The 21,679-nt window shown below is 33.1% G+C and overlaps 1 protein-coding gene across 5 annotated transcripts in view; it reads left to right on the forward strand.

The window, feature by feature from the left end:
- Positions 1-9,257: 9,257 nt before the first annotated feature.
- LOC148284103 (protein lozenge-like) overlaps positions 9,258-21,679 on the forward strand; it is an 83,623-nt gene continuing 71,201 nt past the window's right edge. The window contains exons 1-2 of one of the 5 annotated variants that reach the window (XM_088242670.1): positions 9,258-9,645; positions 15,912-16,383. In XM_088242670.1, the coding sequence (XP_088098796.1) occupies positions 16,224-16,383 (160 nt within the window). In that variant the 5' untranslated portion in view covers positions 9,258-9,645; positions 15,912-16,223. Of the gene's footprint in view, positions 9,767-15,911; positions 16,384-21,679 lie in introns of all 5 variants that reach the window. The other 4 variants (XM_088242672.1, XM_088242669.1, XM_088242673.1 and 1 more) reach the window with 4 other exon arrangements.

The following is a 21,679-nucleotide window of genomic DNA, read 5'->3' on the forward strand; positions in this document are numbered from 1 at the left end:
ACTGACACATGACACAGATTATGCAGGTCGGAGTCGACCCGTGGAGGTCTATATAGACCACTTTGGGAATGACTGATTTAGATTAACGATATTTGAGTTTGTCCAAATGTTTATAGACAAAGACTGAATTACGCACTAGGGGCCTTACTAATAAACTTGGCATAAAGTTACACCTATAGTGGTAGAATACGGATGGTAATACCATATTTATAATAGTGGTAGAATAAGAATTGTATTTCCACCCTTATTTTACCACAATGCCTAGGCGTAACTTTACACTAGGTTTATAAGTAGGCCGCTGGAGATATCAAGATTAACATATTACATAAAGTAAATGCCTAGACTTCTACATTTCCTTCTCTTAAATGTTATCCATCTCTATTGTGATATGTTGATCATTTAGATTCATTATTTATTGTATTATCGATGTCCAGTGAGATACATGAACGTAAAATAAAAGTTACAATTACGAATTATAAGAGTCGATTAGCCGCATTTGCCCGATCCATATTACAGTATGAAAATGTATCAAAATGATATAAAAATGAATTCTTAAATTGAGTTTTTCTACTGACACTCTTGGTGGAACTGCATTTTGATTATAATAACAATAATATGTATGTAGTATTATTCCACTTTTATTTATGAATTTTTACCAGTGACCGCGTTTCATCGACACCGATCAACACCGACATCGTCAGACTGGTGTCAGCTGACGATGCCGGTTACGACGAAACCCGGTCACTGGTAAGAATTTATAAATAAAATTGGAGTAAAACTACATACGTATTTTTAATATTATAATTAAATTACAAAAGTCATACTTTAAAAAAACCGTCTACTTTTCCCACTGTCAAATTGCTTAAGAAATTCAGAGTTTGAGATATAAAATCGTTTTTTTTTTTTTTGTTTTCCATCTAGTTCATAAAGACAACATATTACAATATATTTTTATTTTATTTTATTTTATTTGGGAAATCAACAGTTCTACATACATATTTTTAGTAAACAAACAGATATAGTGTATAAACTCAGAACTAATAACAGATTTCCACATAGTATACAAAGTTAGTAAAGAAAATATATTACATATCAAATAAATACATACAATTCATACATATAAAAATGTTATTTTCATGTACTCAATAATCAAAGATTTTTTAAATATTTTTTTTAAGAACATTAAGTTACTGTAAATTGGGCGGGATAAGGACAAAAAATGATTACATAATATTATATAATATTATATATATAATATTATATTACATAATATTTTTTTTACGTTACGAAACGTAAGTACTTACGAGATCTACAACAATTGGTAACATCTTAGTTTCAAAATTAAAAAAATAACAACAGGACAACTTCATTATACTTAGGAAGGAATATTTTTCTTTGGTGAAATTTGTTTACTTATTCTTTAACGGTTGAAAGAACTTTTACAAAAAACAGAAATAATCACAGCAGTGAACAATTCATTTTGTAATATATCATTTTTTTCTTTTCTTTCTTTTCTTTAAAAAACAATTATTATTATTTTTAACTCAATCTTTATTATTACTGAAATGGAATTAACTAAGCTACACACTTATTTTATATAGTTTATAAAAAATGGTGGAGTTCTACAATTGAGGATATAATATGGTATAATATGAAGAATAAAACCAATACTTAATTACAAAATGTATGTATTTTATGAATTCTTGTTGAACTTCCAGATATATTTTTAAAAATAAAACATGATTTGAAATATAACATAATAATTGAACTTAACAATTAAGTGAAAATGTTTAAAAAATTAAAAAGTATAAAGAAACGTAACATCTTTATGTAAAAAAAACCAGTTAGGATGAGAATATCTTATATTCTAAATATAAATATAACAAAGTAAAGTTGGGAATAACTTAACATAAAAAAGTGGTTAGTATTCAACTAGGAAATAATAAAAAATAAAAATAATTTTCATATGTTTTTAGAGCAATATGAAAACTGAAATTATCTAAATAACACCTTTATTTTATCAGTTGGTTGGAAAAAATTGCCATTTGGCAATAAATTCGCTGGTGTACAATTTATATTATGTACAACATTTAAAAAAAAAAAAAGTATTCAAGGAAACAAAGTTAAAGTGTATTTTTTAAATAATATATTATATATATTTTTTATCCTGACAAAAAGCTTTAACTCTTAAATCCCTGTATTGAGAAATCAAGCATTTAAGTTTTGTTCCATCTTTACTATTTTATATCTTGTTTAAATATAGTCAGATGTTAAAAACTCATTTAAGAACATGTTTTTCAGTTTTTCCATTTCTCAATTTTATATTAAGTAAATATTAAGTTATTTAAAGCTTTTAGCCAGAATAAAATACCGGGTTTACGACTTAACCTTTAATTTATGTTTAAAACTACATATATTTGAAATTTCATATGACTTAGTGTATATTGCCAGTTTGTAGGTGTTAAAAACATTACAAAACTGCATCATTAAGTCAAATCCCCATATTTTCGAGTTAACGTTTTTTGCCAGTATACCCACCATATTACTTTTCCAAAAAAAAACCAGTGAGACTACATTTTAATTCATTGACAGAATTTGTGTTGAAAATGTCGAATATTTGTTCAAACCGATTGCCGTGCTTATGTATCGTGGGTATTATGGGTGAATGCATTTCAAAGTTGGTTCGTAAATAATATTGTTACAAAAAAACATTCTTTACTCCTCGTGCACCTACCGGGTATTCGAATTTGAATAAGTTCAAGCTGAGGAGGGCTATTAATAATTGATTTTAGTATTTTAAATAAAAATAACAAATCAGATATAACTCTACGGTCTGACGATCGAGTAATCTCATTCCGCACCTACTTGAGCCACTCGGAGATTGCGCTTATCCAATGGAAATAATGACACAAATCACTTCTAAGGAAACCAAAATTTAAGGATTCTGTAGGCATTATTATCACTAGTGCGTACTACTACCCAACGCACACCCGCACCTACTTGAGCCGCTCGGAGATTGCGCTTATCCAGTGGGAATAATGACACAAACCACACGAATCTATAAACGGTGGCGGAACTTAATCATGAGGTAAGCTCCAGTGAGCCCGTATATACGGCCAACCAATTTTTCCCACAGGCGAGTCTATATTGCAAACCGCTAAATGACCAAATCTAATAGCCATTAATGTATAAACTTCAGTCGTTCTAGCCGTAGACATGTGATGAGAACTTTAATGATTTATTAAAATACGACAGACGTGTTACCATGTTACTAAGGTACTCACAAATAATGAACTACCGAATAACCGTTACGTTTATTATTTGATGATCATAGGTATTAATGTATGGGAAAATATAATTATAAAATATGTTCAATGGATTTTCGTTGCTACAATTAAATTAAAATGTGTTTTTAATGCAAAACCGCTCATCATTGGTGAATTTTCTGATAGTTCTACTTCTGGTCAAAATTAAAATTTCACTGTCATTATTACAATACTCATCTTAGATTAATTAATCTCTCTGGTCACCTAGACATTTTTTATCTCTCCTATGCTAAATACAGAAGACTCCTCATAAGAATTGATTGTATGTCTGTCTGGTTATACGAGTATGTTAGATGTTCATTATCATGTTGTGAGCTTTTACAAATTTTTCTTTGATTTATTTTTCTTATTTTTAAAATGTATTTATTGATTCTTATATTTACATATATTTTCAACTATTTTTTGTTTGCGATTTCTTACTTTCTACCATTTCTTAATTTATTTTACTGTACAAGTGACTATTACAATTTTAATTTATAATTATCACTGTGGAAAATACAAACTAACTTTTTTTCTATCATATATTCCTTTTTTATATATCACAACAGACATGAATAACATTTTACAGAAGGGAATATAGAATTCTAGGCATCCACGGGGCTTATGACCTGTCATTGGCTGGTTAAGTGGCCACTTTACACACCGTGTAACATTCACCATTCAACATTCACTTTCTGTAAAATGTTCTTCATGTCTGTTGTGATATGTTAATATTAACAGCTCTTTAAGGGGTTGAATTCGGTCCTTGTCTACAAAGATTTGGACAAGCTCAAATCATTGTTGATCTATGCATTTATGCAAAAATTCCTTTTTTTTCTTGAAGAAATAAAACTATTGTCTATAAACAGTTTATTAAAACGAAAACATATTTATGTATTCTTGAAATCTGTCCTTGAAAATGATGTATGGAAGTTATGATAAATTAAAACTTTGATTTTCCGATCTGTTAAAAGTCGCCAGTTAATTAGAAAAATTATTACACGAAATCGGTCGACGATTTTTCCTCTAACGTTTCAATTTCCTTGAAAATAAACTGCTAATCGTTTCCACGGAATTGTTAACCGCGAACCCGCCACCAGCTGCTCGAGTTAAGCCATGATCCCTGATGATGGAGTGCCTTACCGCAGCTGTGAAAAATGCCACAAAATGTTCGTATTCTTTTCGTTTAACTCCATTCATTAAATAATATGTTGCGGTTGCTAATTAATTAGCGAGAGTGGTAAATAAACGTCGACAGTGACACCGTGACACGCCTGGTAGTATCGGTCCGACTCCCGTCACAAGAAATCTACTTTTATTGATTTTTTACTTCGTGGTAAATAATTTATTTTTAAGACGTAATTATTTAATTTTTCTGGTGAAATAAATTTGTTCCCATGATATCTTTATTATATATCATTATTTAATTGTCTACACTACTTATTTATCGGATTGTTTTATCAAACCGAATGAACACGTCGGTTGCCGTAATTACGTACAACATGTAACGCTATTAATATCTGAATCATTAGATTCGCGTTATAATAAATAATCAGTAGAAGTGATACGGCGTTTCCTGGAAAGACGCCGGGAAAACACTTGGGACCAATACGGGAGGAAATCCGCTGTTACCAGGGCGACATACCGGCCGAGCAGGGAGCGGGAGAGGAGAGGAGAGAGTACACTTATTCGCCACAAGTGGGGGGGCGTGCCGAGCTCAGCTCCGCCCATCCCACACCACGCCCTGCCAGCCAAGGAGCTTTTCTTGCGCTATCGATAACGCTTTTCTTATTAGTATGTTCTATTTCTAGTAACTGCATTACCATTTACAAGTCAACGAGTGCGCATTTTGTGAGCGTACTGCATATTGAAAACCTACGTATTTTGTAAACACCAGTAGATAGTTCTGGTAAAAGCACATTCGCGCCTTGCACACACAGAAATTTACTACCATTTAAGACTGTTTACCCGTGGACCGTGCGGGGTCCGTTCATAGATTGAATGAAACCGATGCTTCCCTAAAAATTTGACTTCTAGACGATTGTTTAATCGGCACCAATTTTTTTTATAAAATAAAATCACCTGGAAGTTCAATAATATTTTTAGTAACTAGAAGAAATATTTTTGAATTAGTTTGTTGTTAATCGTAGCGATCTAAGATGGGTTCGATGTTCATTCATTCTTCTAACCTTTTGCCTGCGCAGTTATGCGCTAACGCCGCTAACTGAAAATTCATCGCGCTCCGTCCAATTCTGGAATAAGAAACTACGGAAGTCTGTTGGTTGCTATGAGGCGGTAGTTCAGTGCTAAATTCACAAGTCCGCGCCCGCGCATATTGAGATCTTACCAGATCTGTGGAAGAAGTTCAAACCAACCAATCCATGTTAATTTTTAACATTTGAACATTTTATTCTGATACTCTTTATAAAAAACAAACAAAATCGGCTAAATATTGGGGTGCAGAAAACGGGACAATGAAACCTCGATTTTATCGATTTTACTTGGGCATAATCAGCCCGACGTGCATTGTCATTTTCACACGTCGTTAATGTCTTATCGTATATATACGAATAAATTGGTTTTATTCATTCAATTCGGAAATATTTATTGTTTTTATTATGTAAGCACTTTTTTCTAAAAATATTTATTTTATTGTTTTTCAAATTGAGTTTTTGGCTATATAAGTGATGTATTTTTTACTGCCTCAGAACAGACCCTAGTTAGAGTCAATGCAACTTTATCTAAATATACAGCCATTTTCATTATATAATAAATAATGATTTTGTAAATGTATAATTAGATGAATAAATGAATGGGTAGTCAAATTGTATTAATTTGTGTTATTTATTAGATTATGCAGTAAAATTCCGCGCATTTTTGTTTTATTTTATACAAAAATACCATAAGACGGTTTATTTTTTTAAAATTAATTTGTGGAGGTAGTAAGAAAGTATTATTTCAAACGTATCTACAAAAATAGTTATTAATCCTTTAATTCTACTTTTCATTGGTTAACACGAATGTAAATTCATTTTTAGCGTAATGAGTTGTAGCCACCTACGTTTGAACTATTTTTTTACACCATTTTTCTGTTTTTAGTATAATAAGTTAAGTCAATTTTTTAAACCAAACGTAATCACTTAAAATTATTAAATTAATCCGGTAAGGATCAATACCAAAGATCAATGCCACATTTTAATTACGGACGTACGAGTTCATAAATACTTTTTTTACGATAACCTTACCTACCACCCACCACAGACTGCATTTGACTTGATTCAAAACAAAACAACATGGATATAAACTCCTAATTATAATTAGCTGCATGATTTTTTTAATTCGAAAAACATTTCAATTACAGAAAAAAAATGAGTGATTTGTCATTTTCTCAAAATGTTTTTGCTATCTTTTTCATACATAATGGGCTTGGCTTAAATTCAGTAAAATTAAGGATTTCAGATATTTTTTGTCGTTACACTATAATGAACATGAACAATTTTTTTGTTACTGTTTTTTCTTAGATTAAATAACCTATTCACTCAGTGAAAACCAAATGCCGCCTACATAACGGATGCATAAAACCCCTTCTCTGCGGATGCGAATCGTGGCACCTCACTAGGGCCCAAAGAAGCAAAATACTGGGATTTGAGAATAGATGTCTCAGAAGAATCTCGGGTGTGTGACGGTTTAAGTTTGTGAGGAATGAAGTAATAAGAGAACGGACGCAGCAAACTCCGGTGACAACTGTCATCAAGCGTAAGCGACACAGTTGGCTGGGCCATATACTCCGCAATGCGCGTGCCTCCTGAGAGCCTTAACCACCCTTGCCTACTTTACAAGGCATCGGGTTCTCGACTTCGTGGACGCTCATTGCTGACTGTTCGTCGGCAGTTTATGCCAGAACTTCAGGACGAGAACTTGACCCGGGAGGACGGACAGGAGCTGACAGCCGATAGAGGTGCACGGAGGCTCTTTGTGGACGCGATATGCTCCAACTTAGGAGCGTACATCGAATGGTGATGATTTACTGAATTGAAAGAGTAAGTTTTTTTTATATATAGGCCTAAGCCAATCATAACAGTTACATGAAGAAATATATGTACATGAAACTGAACAAAAAGAACATTAAACTATGTAGCAAAGACAAATAAGGGCAATCAAATAATGGTAAATAATACATTTAAAAAACGACTGCGTAAAAGACTTTAAGGTCACCCATGCTAATCCATCTTCATCCCGCACTGGTTTAGTGGCGAAGAGATCGACGAAAAGCCTATAGATCTATCCCAAAAAATTCCAAGTTATGTGACAAATTGACGAATTGAAGTTATGTGGCAACTGAGTCACTATAAACTGTTTTTTTTTTAAATATATTTTTTTCATTCTTCATCTTATTTACAAGCATATAATTGGGCTTTATCCCAAATAATCCATTTAAAACACGACATACGATAATTTTTAATCATAAACTTATAATAAAATCATAGTTTTAAAAAATGAGTTGTCTATTAAAAATCCTTAATTATTTTGATTCTCAGTATTGCGCTAGGAAGGTAACCTTCCGACAGAGGAGTGACCAACTGGTATTACTAATGAGAAGCTGTAAAATACTATTGCATAAGGCATGGACCCTTTTCTCATTTTTTATGTTGAAAATAAAATCTTCTATGGCCAATAATGAGATGGCCAGAGGGAGTCGTATAGTTTTTACAGGTCCATAGTGATGTTTAGTGCCTTACATTATCTCGGACTTGTACCAAACTTGACCGATCATCACTACCATTGCATGTCTGTACTATTCGTAGGTAGAACAATATTTTACATCGAGTAATGGCATCACGAAGCCGCCCCCGATAATTGTGTGGAGTGCACTTAGCGCGCAGTGGAGGGAACAAATACACCACAATTAACATGATTTTGTTTGATTACAGTTCACGATTTGCGGTAAAATAACTATATCATACCACAACACATGACTTGTGAAGATGTACATCGTTCATATCCACACGTCGTTCATATCCACACGTGTTGAAAAAATATATGCATAAGTGAGTAGGTACCAATTTATATTTATTTTCAAGAACTTACCTACTTAATTTAAAATGAAATATAGACTGGAATTTTATGGCCAAATGAATTAAATTATTAAGAATTACGTACCTTTTCCTTTCAACGGACACCAAGCAAGTGATTTTCTAAAAATCTCAAATAATATTTTGTAGCTATTTATTAATATTAAATCTACGGATATATGTAGATACGGTCCATTTAAATCTTTAATAATCTCCGCTTTGTGTGTGCGTAACAATAAGTTTTCATATAAATCGTTCTAGTGTACTTATAACACAAACGAAATTTGTATGTTTACTTGGTTCACCGCAGATAATATTATACATTAACATAGAGTTATTAAATATACGAACGCGCTGTACGTATTATTTTTTCTCTTTATAAAAACTGCATAATTTATAGGTATGTTAAAGGCAATTTATGCCGTTTATGTAAAAAATAAATAAATTATGTAGAATCTAGTTTGTGTAGGTACACACATAACTAATAATAAGGATTTTATTTTATTTATCTTATTTTGTAACGTTACATTATAATGTTTTTTTGATTCCTTCGTTTTAGGCTGTTTTTTTAAATGATTATATATTTCCTATGTTATTTTTGTAGGTACCCTTTGCGCACATATATGAAATTGAATAAGATACGCGCACCTATACTGCTGTTACCGTGACACATCGAACTGGAAATGGAAATAACGCGTTAACGGTTTTGAGACATACGAACTATCTACAATATGCATCTGAGAAATTGATTATTTATCAATTGTGTAATGAAAAAATCTTGATGTGTCATCCCCATACGATATTGGCGTAAGAAAAGTGGATAACCCGCGGTGACGTTGTGACGCTGTGACGCTGGCCGGTCGGCGGAGGCGGGCCGGGCGCTGGCGCTGGCGCTGGAGGCACCACGCACCACGCTCCACACTCCGCACGGAAGGCCGCTCCGCGCGGAGTCCCCGCTTCCCGCGCGCGCGCTCGCTCAGTACCACTCGAGCCCCGCTCGGCCCAGCACCGCCGCCGCCGACCCTCTCCTGACGGCGGACCTCGCGTCACTGTGACAGCCGGTTTCCGAGATGTGTTGTCTTCTAGGAATCTTGTAATTGACTCACCGATCAGACCATTATTACGATTCAGCGGGGCTCGCCGGAATTCAAATTTGGAATATTATTATTGTGAACGTCGTGCAAATAACTTTGTGTTTATATTAAACATTATTGTTTATTATTGTGTGTGATCAGTTAGCGTTGACAAATTAGTGACAAAACGGTGAGGTATTTTAATGTGACGATTTTATCATTGTCTTCCTTGTTGCATTGTTATAATCGGAACCTACGTTTGTACGAATTAAAACCATTCCTAAAAGAACTATCGCGACACTTACCATAAAACTAGGTAAACATGTGTTTTTATAAAGTACTAAGAAGGTGTTTTTTAAGGAAGTAAAGTTTTTTTTTAATTCCGTTAAAATTTCAAAAACATTAATCAATTTTATTTCTATTGAAATCTCCGCCTCCTCAAAAACAGGACAATGTCTTACGGCATTTCCGAGAATTTTGTTTCCGAATTCGACATAAAATAATTATCCGATACATAATTTTACTCGGTTACCCCGAACAAGGTAAAAAGGTGCATATTGGAAATTTTATTATGAAAACTGAGTATTAAGTACTTAATATTTTGAACTTATCCAACTTGTATCTGGTTAGACGTCCTCACAAGAAACTCAATATGTACTTCGTCGAGATACTAAATCCGCTTGACATTTTTCCTCTCTAGTAATGTGGAAGTAATTTTCTTCCCTCCAGAAGTAGTAGTTAGTAGTACCCAGTGTACCCGCGTATGTAGCTAAAGGTACAGCGATCGCGTCTCAAGTTTCAACCCTACCTTTCGTTTGTTGTTTCTCGAGATTTGTAAACTCGGACGGAGATAATATTTTGTCACAGTTTTCATGTCAGTAAATGACATATTTGTTGAATATCTATATTGTGATACTATTATTTGTTAGTATTGTTATTGGATTGAACGTACACTCACGATTCCACCACCGCTGAAATCCACATGGATGCAGTTTGAATATTCAATCAATCATATTAGTGAGAATAACCATTTTGCATTATGGATAAAACATGCTAACAAGCGCATTAAATGCCACCATATTTATTGGGAAGAATAACAACACTCCATAATAGATCATGGTAATAAATAATATCGTGGGTGTGTAAAAAATGCCACGGAAAAACATATTTCAATTTATGAGATATTAAAAAAAATCAATAGAGTTTTAATACCATTTTTATTCTGCTTTCGCTGTTTATTTCGTTTGTAATGAAATGCGATCAAAAATTACTTACCTAATCGTTTTTAGTGGCTCGAAGAGACATAATATGGTGAAAAAAAATCTAATACTTCTAATAAAACATAAGATAAAATATTCTTGATGTTAGTGAAAATTCTTTGCCAGAGTGCGTTGTAATTTATTATAGAAATAAAACATTAGATGTTTACCTACATACTTTGCTTGCTCCGCATAACTACTTGAATCTAAAAATGTTAATATTGTTCTAAACATATACACGTTTTCTTGTCTAATAAAATACAGTAGAACTCCGTTTATCCGAAATTCAGCCATCCGGATTGCCAATATCAGGATCTTTATCAGGAAATAATAAAAAAGGAGGTATAATAATAAATAAAAATCGTCTAAGGGAAGAGACCATTGCAGGAGACTGCCGCGAGACATTGCGTGGATTTATTATATACTATTAGGCGTATTGTCCAGATGTTATAATTTTTATTTTGAGTATTCTTTAATAATATGCATGCTTCCACTTTCCATTATGTTTAATCTCAACACAGGGCTCTTAGCCTCATGGATTTAGGGATACGTTATTTATTTTTTTGTAATATGTATCTTTATATTAATAAATAAATAAAAGTAAAAGGGCACTGGCGGCTGGCGCGTTTTTTTTTTTAAGTAATTAACTTTGCTGGACATGTTTAAGTAAGATTTTATATGATAACGTCCGGCACTCATTAATCCTAATAATCTGAGTTTTACTGTGTTATTATATCATAGATACGTGTCAGTCCGTTATTTTCTATATGGATAAACTCTATAGACTCCTGGCGTGGATGCCTTTAATCGAATCATAAATTTGGTTATTTCGTGACATTGTTTAGTACGGTCATAATATTATGCGGAATGGTTATAACTATTATTTGGAGTCAGCGGCCCCAATTATTTTGTCAATTATCGCTCAAGTATTCAGCAACTTAACCGGCGCAATCAGCGCATAGAGGGAGATGGAATAGATTAGCCATTAGCTATTACTACCCGCCTAAACTCTACAACGGGGTCGTGCTATGCCTAGTAGACTGTCAACACTTTATCTGCATTCAGTTATTTATGAAATGATGTATGCATATTAATCATTAGAGCTTCTTTACCGAGGAAAACGTATGTTCAAACTATGAAACAAAACCTAGATATCTTAACTTGCACCACCTTGTTGTTATATTTTCCTGTATCTCATATTACCTATACATTATGGTGTATCTCTCATTTTCGGTTGACAAAAATCGCAATACCTCATAGTGTCTCTGGAATGTATTTTATTCCAATAAAAATTCGCCGCGGCATTCGTGATCAAAACATCATATCATCTGATACAGCAATTCCGGCTTATCTTGATCATCTGACATTAAGATAAGATGATCATTTTCATTTTACGCTTCACATCCAGAACAGGAATGATGAAATATTATTGAAAAATTAACTCGAACCCTGGAACTCGAGTGTAGAAGACAAATGCGCTAACCTGAGGCCGGCTAATCTCCGATCGGTTTCATTTTTCAGGATTTTGACTTGAGATCAGTCATTAAGTCAAACAGTCACGTACAGGGTTCTAGGCCGCGATTACAAACACTATCTTCATCGGTAGCGTAAAATCGATATTTATGTACGAAAATGTGTTTACTTGTAGAAAAAATTCGAGTTTCTCTTTCAGTAGCCTGTAATTAATCATGTTCATAAAAAAAATGTACACATATTCTATTTTTTGGTTGGCCTCGTGGTGTAATGGTCAGCACGTTTTGCCTACAATGCAAGAAGTCTCGGTTTCGATTCCCGAGATGGTTGATATGAACGATTTATTTGAAAGCGTGTTTTTACACTAGAATAGTAAATGAAGCGTAAGACTGATCATCTTACCTTCATGTAACAAAAATAATGAAGATACGCTGCAATTAGTGTACCAATGCAGTGCCCTATACACCATTAGGTGCGGAAAGGGAATGATGATGGTATACAAAATAAAAACAGAACAATAAGCAACGTAGGATTAAGACTACTCAGATAAAAAGTAAAGAAATCATAACATTTTTCATTTTAAAACGTTGTTTTTTGAAAATTGACGAAAGGCCTCGAATTCGTCGTCTTTAAAATTTTGCCAGTGTTTTACACATATACTGTAGAAATAAAATATTTACAACCAATATGTTCCCCCTTAAAATACACATTTCCATAAATAGGGATTTAAACTAAAATATTTTAACTACTTTCTTTTAAAACTATTGTTTTTTAAATGTGGAAAAAACACTAAAATATGTGGTTCCAGTTGTATTCAATTTGTTGCCAAACTGTCTTATAATGGTAGTGACCAAGAGAGACAGGGGAACAATAAGAAAATGGCCATTCGATCAGGAGTTTATATTAGATGAATAAAATAAAATTTATGCATTTTACGCTCAAATTCCTAATTTTACTTTTTGTATTTCTTTTTTATTTTATCTTATCATTGAACTTTCGATCTTTTTTTCTCTCTCCTTATATTTTAGTTATAAATAATTAATATTAGATAAACAGTGTGATCATATATTTTATTATAAAGCATTTTCACCGAGAAGCCATATAAATTGGCTCGGTGAGTCTTGGAACTAAAAATATAATATTTGTCATAAACTTAATTGTATTCAAATAAAATGTTTTAAATATTATAAAAGTTACAATTAAACACAAAATTTAAAATAAATGTCACAATATTTTTGTGACTAAAAATGCCATTATTTATTTTTAAAAACCAAAATGTAAGTTTTTTTTTCAACCACTTTTCAGTTCAATTTATCATCTTCAAAACAATCTAATGAATTTTACTTCAATGCTTTGTCTTTATATGTGTGCTACATTGTATTATAATGTACCTACATAGGTTTAGTGTAAATCGTAATCTGTCTGTCCGGCGTAATATTTTAATTGAATAAAACTTTTGAGTTTATTTTTTATCAGAGATACTCGTACCTTAAAAAAATATTATTGTTATGAAATTTTTTTTAACTTAGCTTTTTTAATAGATACTTTTTTTAAATGGCGTTTAAAAAAAACTTTAATTTCTTTACTTTTTATTAGACTACGGCCTTTATAATATTTGTTGAGCAATTAACATTTTAAAAATTAAATTAAATTATTTTTTAATTTAATAAAAATACAATTTGTTTGTTTTTATTATTCTTATTTAAGGTGGTTTTTTATTGCACACACATTAGTGGATATGCCGTCACAATAGATCTTTACAGGTCTCAGTGACGTCAGGGGTTTGCAAAGCACTGACCCCCACCACTACGAATTAGTGGGTATCAAATTATAGCCCACCTACGTTGTCTTCCCTGAATGGATCTTACAGTTTTTTTTTCTATTATGTATAACGCGTGAAATTACCTTAGACTGCATCTCAAACGGAACAGGTACATTAGTACCTATGTATGCACATATGTACCTCTATACAAAACATGTCATTTACATTATTGAATTATAACTACAGTTTAACGATCATACTTATGAAGGATTTTTACCTAAATATCTAAGGTTTGCAGTGATTGAAATCTAAAATTTAAATGTTTTGAATTCCCCGAGAAAAAAATGCAGGAATTTACGTAAAAACTCGCAAAAATGTCTGCTCTTCAAGTACAGGTAAACGTCGTTTTACGCTGGGGTTCCGTTCCGAGAGACACCGGCGTAAAAAAAATCAGCGTAAAATGAACACAAATATAATGGATGATTTAATGTTAAGTTACGTGTCCAAAGTCTAAGATGTTCATATAATACATATCCTATATATATTCAAAATAAATTTTAAGTGTATTTAATAACTACAGTTTAAATTCGTTTACAAAATAAATAATAACCTCTTGATTTTAAAAAATGCTTCCTTTCTTGCAGACTCGTAAGTGTTTTAATATTCTTTTAATTTTAATAATAAAAAAATAAAAAAATATAAACACACCTTTTTATTTTTCTTAAAAACAAAACGAAAACTAGCTCGGAAACAATTTCACAAAGACAATAGGCTGCTCGCGTGCACGGTAATAGAATAAAGCAACGTGTAAAGGTGTGTCTGGTGTCGGCCAAACCGCGGAATCCCACGCTGAGCGCCGGCACCAACCGGCGTAATTGTAAATCGGCGTAATCCGAACCGGCGCAAAACGACGTTTACCTGTATTTACATTTTCGCTGAGATTCTATTAAACTTTGGGAATAATTCGATACGCTATATTTGCCTTACTCCATAGAAATTGACATTAGAGTTTTGACACACGACTGAGGGCCGCGAACTCAAACAATTCTAACAATAAAATAACTTATCAGTCAGTTCGGAAAAACACTTTGAGCTGGACGCAAGGCGGTTTGAATTGTAAAATTTTTGAAACATATTAAGCGGAATGTGAGACTATAACAAAATAAAATACCTAGCGTCGGGGAGCCGCAAGTTTGAATTTAGGGCCTTCCATGTGACTCACGATGGTTGTAAACATGATTTTCAATTTAAATAGTTTGTTTTAACTGATTGGTTCAGTAGTTCATAATCTGAAATTCAAAAAATCGTTTCAAAAAATTTTATCACATGAAATGCAAAACATTTTTTTTGGGATTGTATAATGCCCCATTGTGAATGTGTTTGTGAAATGACGTTTTTAATAAAATATTGAAGCGTGCATACTAACAAAAAAAAATTGTTTATTTACTTGACTCACCGACAGCCACCAACATAGGCTTTACATTCGAACGCTCTGTACATATTTAGTCATATCTTAATTTGTTGCAATAGAGAGGGAAAACATTTTCGAAAAGGGAATATGGAAGTCTAGGCATTTACAGGGCTTACGACCTGTCACTGGCTGGTTTAAGTGGCCAGTTTACACACTATGTAACATTTATCGTTCTGCCCATGTTTAAACATTCACATTTCCTCAACTTTTTTATCTGTTTACTTTTGTAAAAGAGCTGAAACCTTTATCATGTGAGTGAGGTACATCCGGCTGATCCATTTCACCTTCTAGACCTACAATGTTCATAAGCCCTGTAAATGTCTAGATTTCCATATTCCCTTCTCAAAAATATTTTCCCTTTCTGTTGCAACATATTAAAATCTAAATAACTCCCTAGGGAGGATCCAGCCAATCCAGCCAGTCTATAACATTTGGACTTACTCAAATCACTGTTGATATTTAGGTATCTTCAGATTATTCGTTTATCTTTATACAGTAACGAGTAGGTGCCGTTTTTTTTTTAAAACAATATTTTGAAAAAAAAACTGGTTTGTTCAATGTTTCGAAAATTAATGTTTTATATTATTATCAAAATAACAATAGATTAAAAGAAAAAAACAAAGTTTTTATATTGGTACTTTACAACAACATTATCAGACGTATTGTCAACTTGACTCGCGAGTGTGCCCGCGGTAAACCGCCAAGAGTAGACCCGAGTGTCGTAGTCTAAGGCTGCGAAGTGGTGGCGGTAGGAGAGAAGTGGCGGAGTCCGTCACAGGGCGGGACAGTGCCCCCGTGTGGCGGCCCCATGCACCTGCCGGGCGGGGGCTGCGGGCGCGCGCCTCTATCCCCGCCCTCGCCGCCCTCCCCGCCCATGGACCCCGCGGGCGGCTCCCCGCTCTCGCACGACCTCTGGTGGACGGAGAGCCTCATCTGCGAGGCTCAGCAAGAACACCCCGGAGAGTTAGGTAAGTCCTGACAGATTTATTTATTTATTAAGGGGATATGCGCGGGAAGCAGTTTGATAAATAGGCGCATTTAAATATAGTTTTTTTCTCACTCTCTGGCACTAACGACCGCATGCCGGGTTTCACTATTTTATTGAAAAAATAAATTTTAAAAACAAAATCCATTCTTGAAAACATTTTTATATGTTTATTTTGTTTGTGTAGGAATTTTTTTTAGTTTATTTATTGTTGTGATATTTTTAGTAAAAAAATTATAAATTTGCTTTGCATCTTTGTTTTTCTGAATATGTGCTTTTAAAAATGGTATTATTATTTAAGTCCTGAATTGAATTGTAGTAACTCCTAGGATTGTTATTCATTTGCAGCATACTTTGTAAAATACTTTTCATTGTACGATTTATAAATAAACAAAATGTATATTAATAAAAATTATGTCAATAACTTAAAAGGATAAAACTGAGGTTTGGTATTTCCGTTTTTTTTCAAAACTGAATTGATTTAAAAATAAGAATATCAGAAATACATTTTTCGTGTTTTGGCACATTTTTTATTTTTCAAAAATAATCTCTTAATCTGTCTTCATTGGATAAACGCAAAACTAAGATGGACCTTGTGTGCATTTTCGAAATACTTAATACTATAAGTGATGTCCCATCTCTGCTGCAATAAATTTCTTTTCATGTTCCCAACCATGTCACCAGAATTCAAAATCTGCCATTTATTAAATCTTCTAAGCGCAACTTTTATTTTTATGCCCCAATGTCCAGAATGTAGAATTCTTTGGAATAGATCATCCGGGACTTTGTAGATCTTTTTAGCACTAAGACAGTGTGGGGTGAAGGTAGATTGGCATGGTTTAGCTCGAAGTTTTATTTGTTTATCGTATTTATAAATAAATAGTATACCAATATGTTATGCCCCCTGTTTGTCTTTTACATTGTTAAATGTTCTTCTTATTCAGTTTCTTATATATTTTTTTTTCATTAACTTAGGCTGGATATTTAATAAATAAATAAATATTTTTATACTGTGCTGTACGTCCGAAGACGCAGATAAAACTGGACGCTCTTAGGGGATTTTCGATGGTCCTTACTCCAATAAAAGACAATTTATAAAGAAAGAAAAACAAATAATAGAACACGTCAATGGTAGATATATATAGTGTATAAAACATTCATCGCTTACGTCCCATAATTCAGGGAAAAAATACGAGAATACGTTTCTGTGTAGAAAAGTCAGACCTCGCATCCTCAAACACTTATAAATACACCGGTAGGTATATGCAAAACAAAACGTTACCGGCACGGCAATCCTTTATGACTGTCCACAGTTAAAATAGTTAAGACCTTTATTATTATCAACAATTCTCAGTTTTGACACTTGCACAAGCATCAAGTTGAATCGAGCACACGCGGCCGTGATATGTATAATATCATATTCGGGTCGAAACATTAATCACAAGTTTGTTTCCTGAAACAATTACATATTATGCGTACATAGGTATACGAGGTGTTGAGAGAAGAACGACGAAATTGAATATTTCGCTTTCTTTCACTTTGGTCGTAATATTCAATATTTAAAAAAAAAGTATTCAACTAGCGTTATCATCATAATTATTTCCCTATCCGCACCCAGTGGTGCATTGGCGAATTAGTGCTCCTATTGGTTAAGAAGTAAGTCCTTCAGGTGCAAGTCCAAATACGATAAAATCCTGCAGTGTAGAACCCTCTTAAAAACCTATATTTTGTCTTCACCCTGCCAGAAATCAAACCCGGGACCTCGAACATGGTAGGCGAAGGCGTCAGCCCCTATACTAAGAGACGATCTTATCTCTATTTCGTTTTTTCAGGATTTTTACCTGAGAGTAGCCATAGTCGAAATCACTCGTCCTGGATTCTAGTTCTATTTCACACAGATAAACTTTATTCTTTACCCGCCTAGACACAGAACATTCGGTTTTATTTTACAATTTCGTATTTATTACATTCATTGTTGTTTTGGTAGTAGGTATATACTCTATTCGTATATTCACGATACAGTGTATAATATCCCAAAACTGGCAAAAGTTCAGAATTAGCATTTCGTCGGTCGAACCGATGATACATCTGTATTTATAGGTACTGAAAACATCCACAAAATGTGGGCTAAGTAAAAGAAGAAGTTTTCTTAAGCGGTTTGAAGAAATTGCGCCTTCTTTGTTAGCTTCTCACAGCTTTTCGTTAGCATTAGGTGGAGCATATGGAATCCACGAAGTCTCTCCAGACCTCTCAGTCAGCGCGTCCTTCCAAGCCAGGTCCACATACAGCAGTCTACACATATGTAGACTGTTGGCAAGCTGTCGGCCGTGGAGGTACAGGATAGCGAGAAACTGATGCCTTGTAAAGTAGGCAAGCGTGTTTAAGGCTTTCGGGAGGCATATGTACATCTGTAGTATATAGCCCACTGAGCAGCCAACCGGACAGTTATTACAGGATGATTTTTAGCGCTTATCGTTCTTTGTTCATTTTTATAAGCGCCAATAGTCAAAAGTTATGGCCTAGTAAAGTCTTGGTCAGTTTAAAACACACATTATCTATCTCACAATATTATTCGTGCTTTATGATCTGCCCGTTTCTCACTTTTAGTCGTTGACTCTATAGCAGCGGCGGGCGGAAGGTGGGATTTCGAATCCCCTAATTTTTTTACTCTTTTAGTAAAAACATTATAGCCACGTAATATTCCTCTTCATTTCCGCGCCTTACATTACCGATCTATTGTAAAAACCTAATTAGTAAAGCTGCAGTTTTGCGTGATTATCTTTTTTTAAAGAAATATCTATATCTAGTTGGAGCATATGGTATTCACAAAGAGCCTCCATGCATCTCTATCGGCTGCCAATTCCTTGCGTCCTCCCAAGTCAGGTTCTCCCAAGACGTCCAGGACGTCGAGAACCTGATGCCTAGTAAAGTAGGCAAGCGTAATTAAAGCTCTCAGGAGGCATCCGCAGCACATGGCGTAGCCAACCGTATCGCCTCCGCTTGACGACAGTTGTCACCGGAGTTAGCTGCGTCTGTTCTTTTATTACTTCATTCCTCACAAAGTCAAACCACCGCACACCCAAGATTCTTCTGAGACACCTATTCTCAAAACTCATTCGCTGTTTTGGGCCCTAGACAGGTGCCACGATTCGCATACGTAGAGGAGAATAGGTGCTATGCAGGCGTTATATGGGCGGCGTTTTTATTTTCATTTATTACCTACCTTTGTTTAAAACGAAGCTACATATCGATTACTATTTTTTTTTACCTTAAAACTAGACCTGTTTTTTTTTTCAATATTGTTTATAATTTGTAACGTTATTTATTATTTTTTTTTTTTCATTATTTTTTTTTCATTCAAAATTATAAAATTAAATATTTATAAACTTATTAAGGCTTTTTAGGCTATGCCCGTGTCAAGCAATAAATAACAATATAAATACATAGTAAAATTAAAAAGATCAAATTATTATGACATAGAATAACAATCTAGAAAAAAAGGTAAATGTAATAATTAATTAAATTCCAAAGAATACAATGCAAAAAAAGATAATCAGGAATAATTTTTAAAATATAAATTATACAAATTAAGAATCACACATAATCAAATATACAAAATAGTAGTATCATTCAAATCAACAAAATAATAGTAAAATATAGTAGTATTAAAAAAAACTAAATAAGAGTATCATTTAAATCAACAGAAAAAGAATATATATATTTAAAAGCATAATTGAAATGATAATTGAGATATGTATTCTAGAAACTCACTCAATACTATAGTAAGAAATATAAGAAATAGGAGCAATAAATCATATGCTAAATAATAGTACGTACTAAATTAAATTAAACAAAAATACAAAATGAAAAAAAAAAAACATAAAAATTATCAATATATATAAAAAGCAAATAAAAATGAAAAGTATGGAAGGAAAACAGATTTGAAAATTTTTGCTAATATAATATAAGATATATTTATATTTAAAATGGTTAAATAAATTTATAATTATTGACAGAGCGCCCTAATGAAATGTTTATTGTACTCGTATGCAAGGGGAATAACTATGGTGAAACTCCGTAATGTAGTGCGTAGTGCGATAGCACCGAACTCGTCTGCAATAGTTTGAGAACTGTCTCTTTCCTAAGTAATATTGGTGGGTTCAACAGTAAGTAATGATGCATTAAACCGCACTCGATGCTCCCAATCAGGTGGACGACGCGACCAACATTTAGAATTTGCCAATCGTAAATTAATATAAATAATCGGATGAGCTATCGCGCGGCGCGGTCGGCTATTGGTTACTGACTGCTATAAAATGCTATAATTAATTTACAATCCAAAAAATAGGCAAACTACCTCAACAATCCACCGCCCGGTTTCCTTTTTCGTTTACTGAGTAAATCGTCGAGGGAAAATTTCACCACATTTAATGAAAAGAGAACGATCACAGATAGGTGAAAAATTCATTATTGTTGTACCTATACTTATTCAAGTTACGTTTCAAATTAAATAAACGATTGAACTATTTTTACTGTTAATCTAACCATGATCGGCAATTGACATACATTCGCCCTATAAAGCATTTTATGCGAAATATTACTTAAAGAAAATAAACTTATTAAAAAATGTATTTATTACCAACTTGGACAATAAGACAAATAATTATTTATTAGTTTTATTTATTTTTTATTTTACAAGAACCTTCTTTAAAAACCTGTTTTACCGAACAAAAAACCAATCGATAAATGCAAGGTTTTTATTTTAAGTTTGCGGGCTGAAACATGCCCTATTTATTTTATTTAAGGAAGAAACAACTACATTTTTTACATTAACATTTGTTTTTTCAAATTTTACAACAGGGATGGAGAATACCTTAAAGAAGGGAATATGGAAGTCTAGGCATTTACAGGGCTTATGACCTGCCAATGGCCGGTTTAAGTGACCACTTTACACACTGTGTAACATTCACCATTATGCCTATGTTTGAACATCCATATTTCTTTCATTCTTCCATTTATTGATTTTAGTTAAGTTAAAGAGCTGAAACCTTTGTTAAGTTAAAGACTGAATTATTCAATATACTAGGCAACGCCTGAAAACAATTTTCCAATTTTTAAACTTCTTCTTGGACCAGTTGGTTTTATTACAATATTTGAGTTTGTCAAAATGTTTGTAGACAAAAGACTGGATTTCACCCCCTCGGGAGTCGTTAAGATTAACAAATTACAACATTTTTTACAAGTTGTATTAAAGCCTTCTTCTTCTTCTTCATTCCTTT

Source organism: Micrasema longulum, unplaced genomic scaffold (assembly GCF_059751315.1).
Source record: "Micrasema longulum isolate JH-2025_06_02 unplaced genomic scaffold, ASM5975131v1 h1tg000154l, whole genome shotgun sequence".
NCBI lineage: Eukaryota > Metazoa > Arthropoda > Insecta > Trichoptera > Brachycentridae > Micrasema > Micrasema longulum.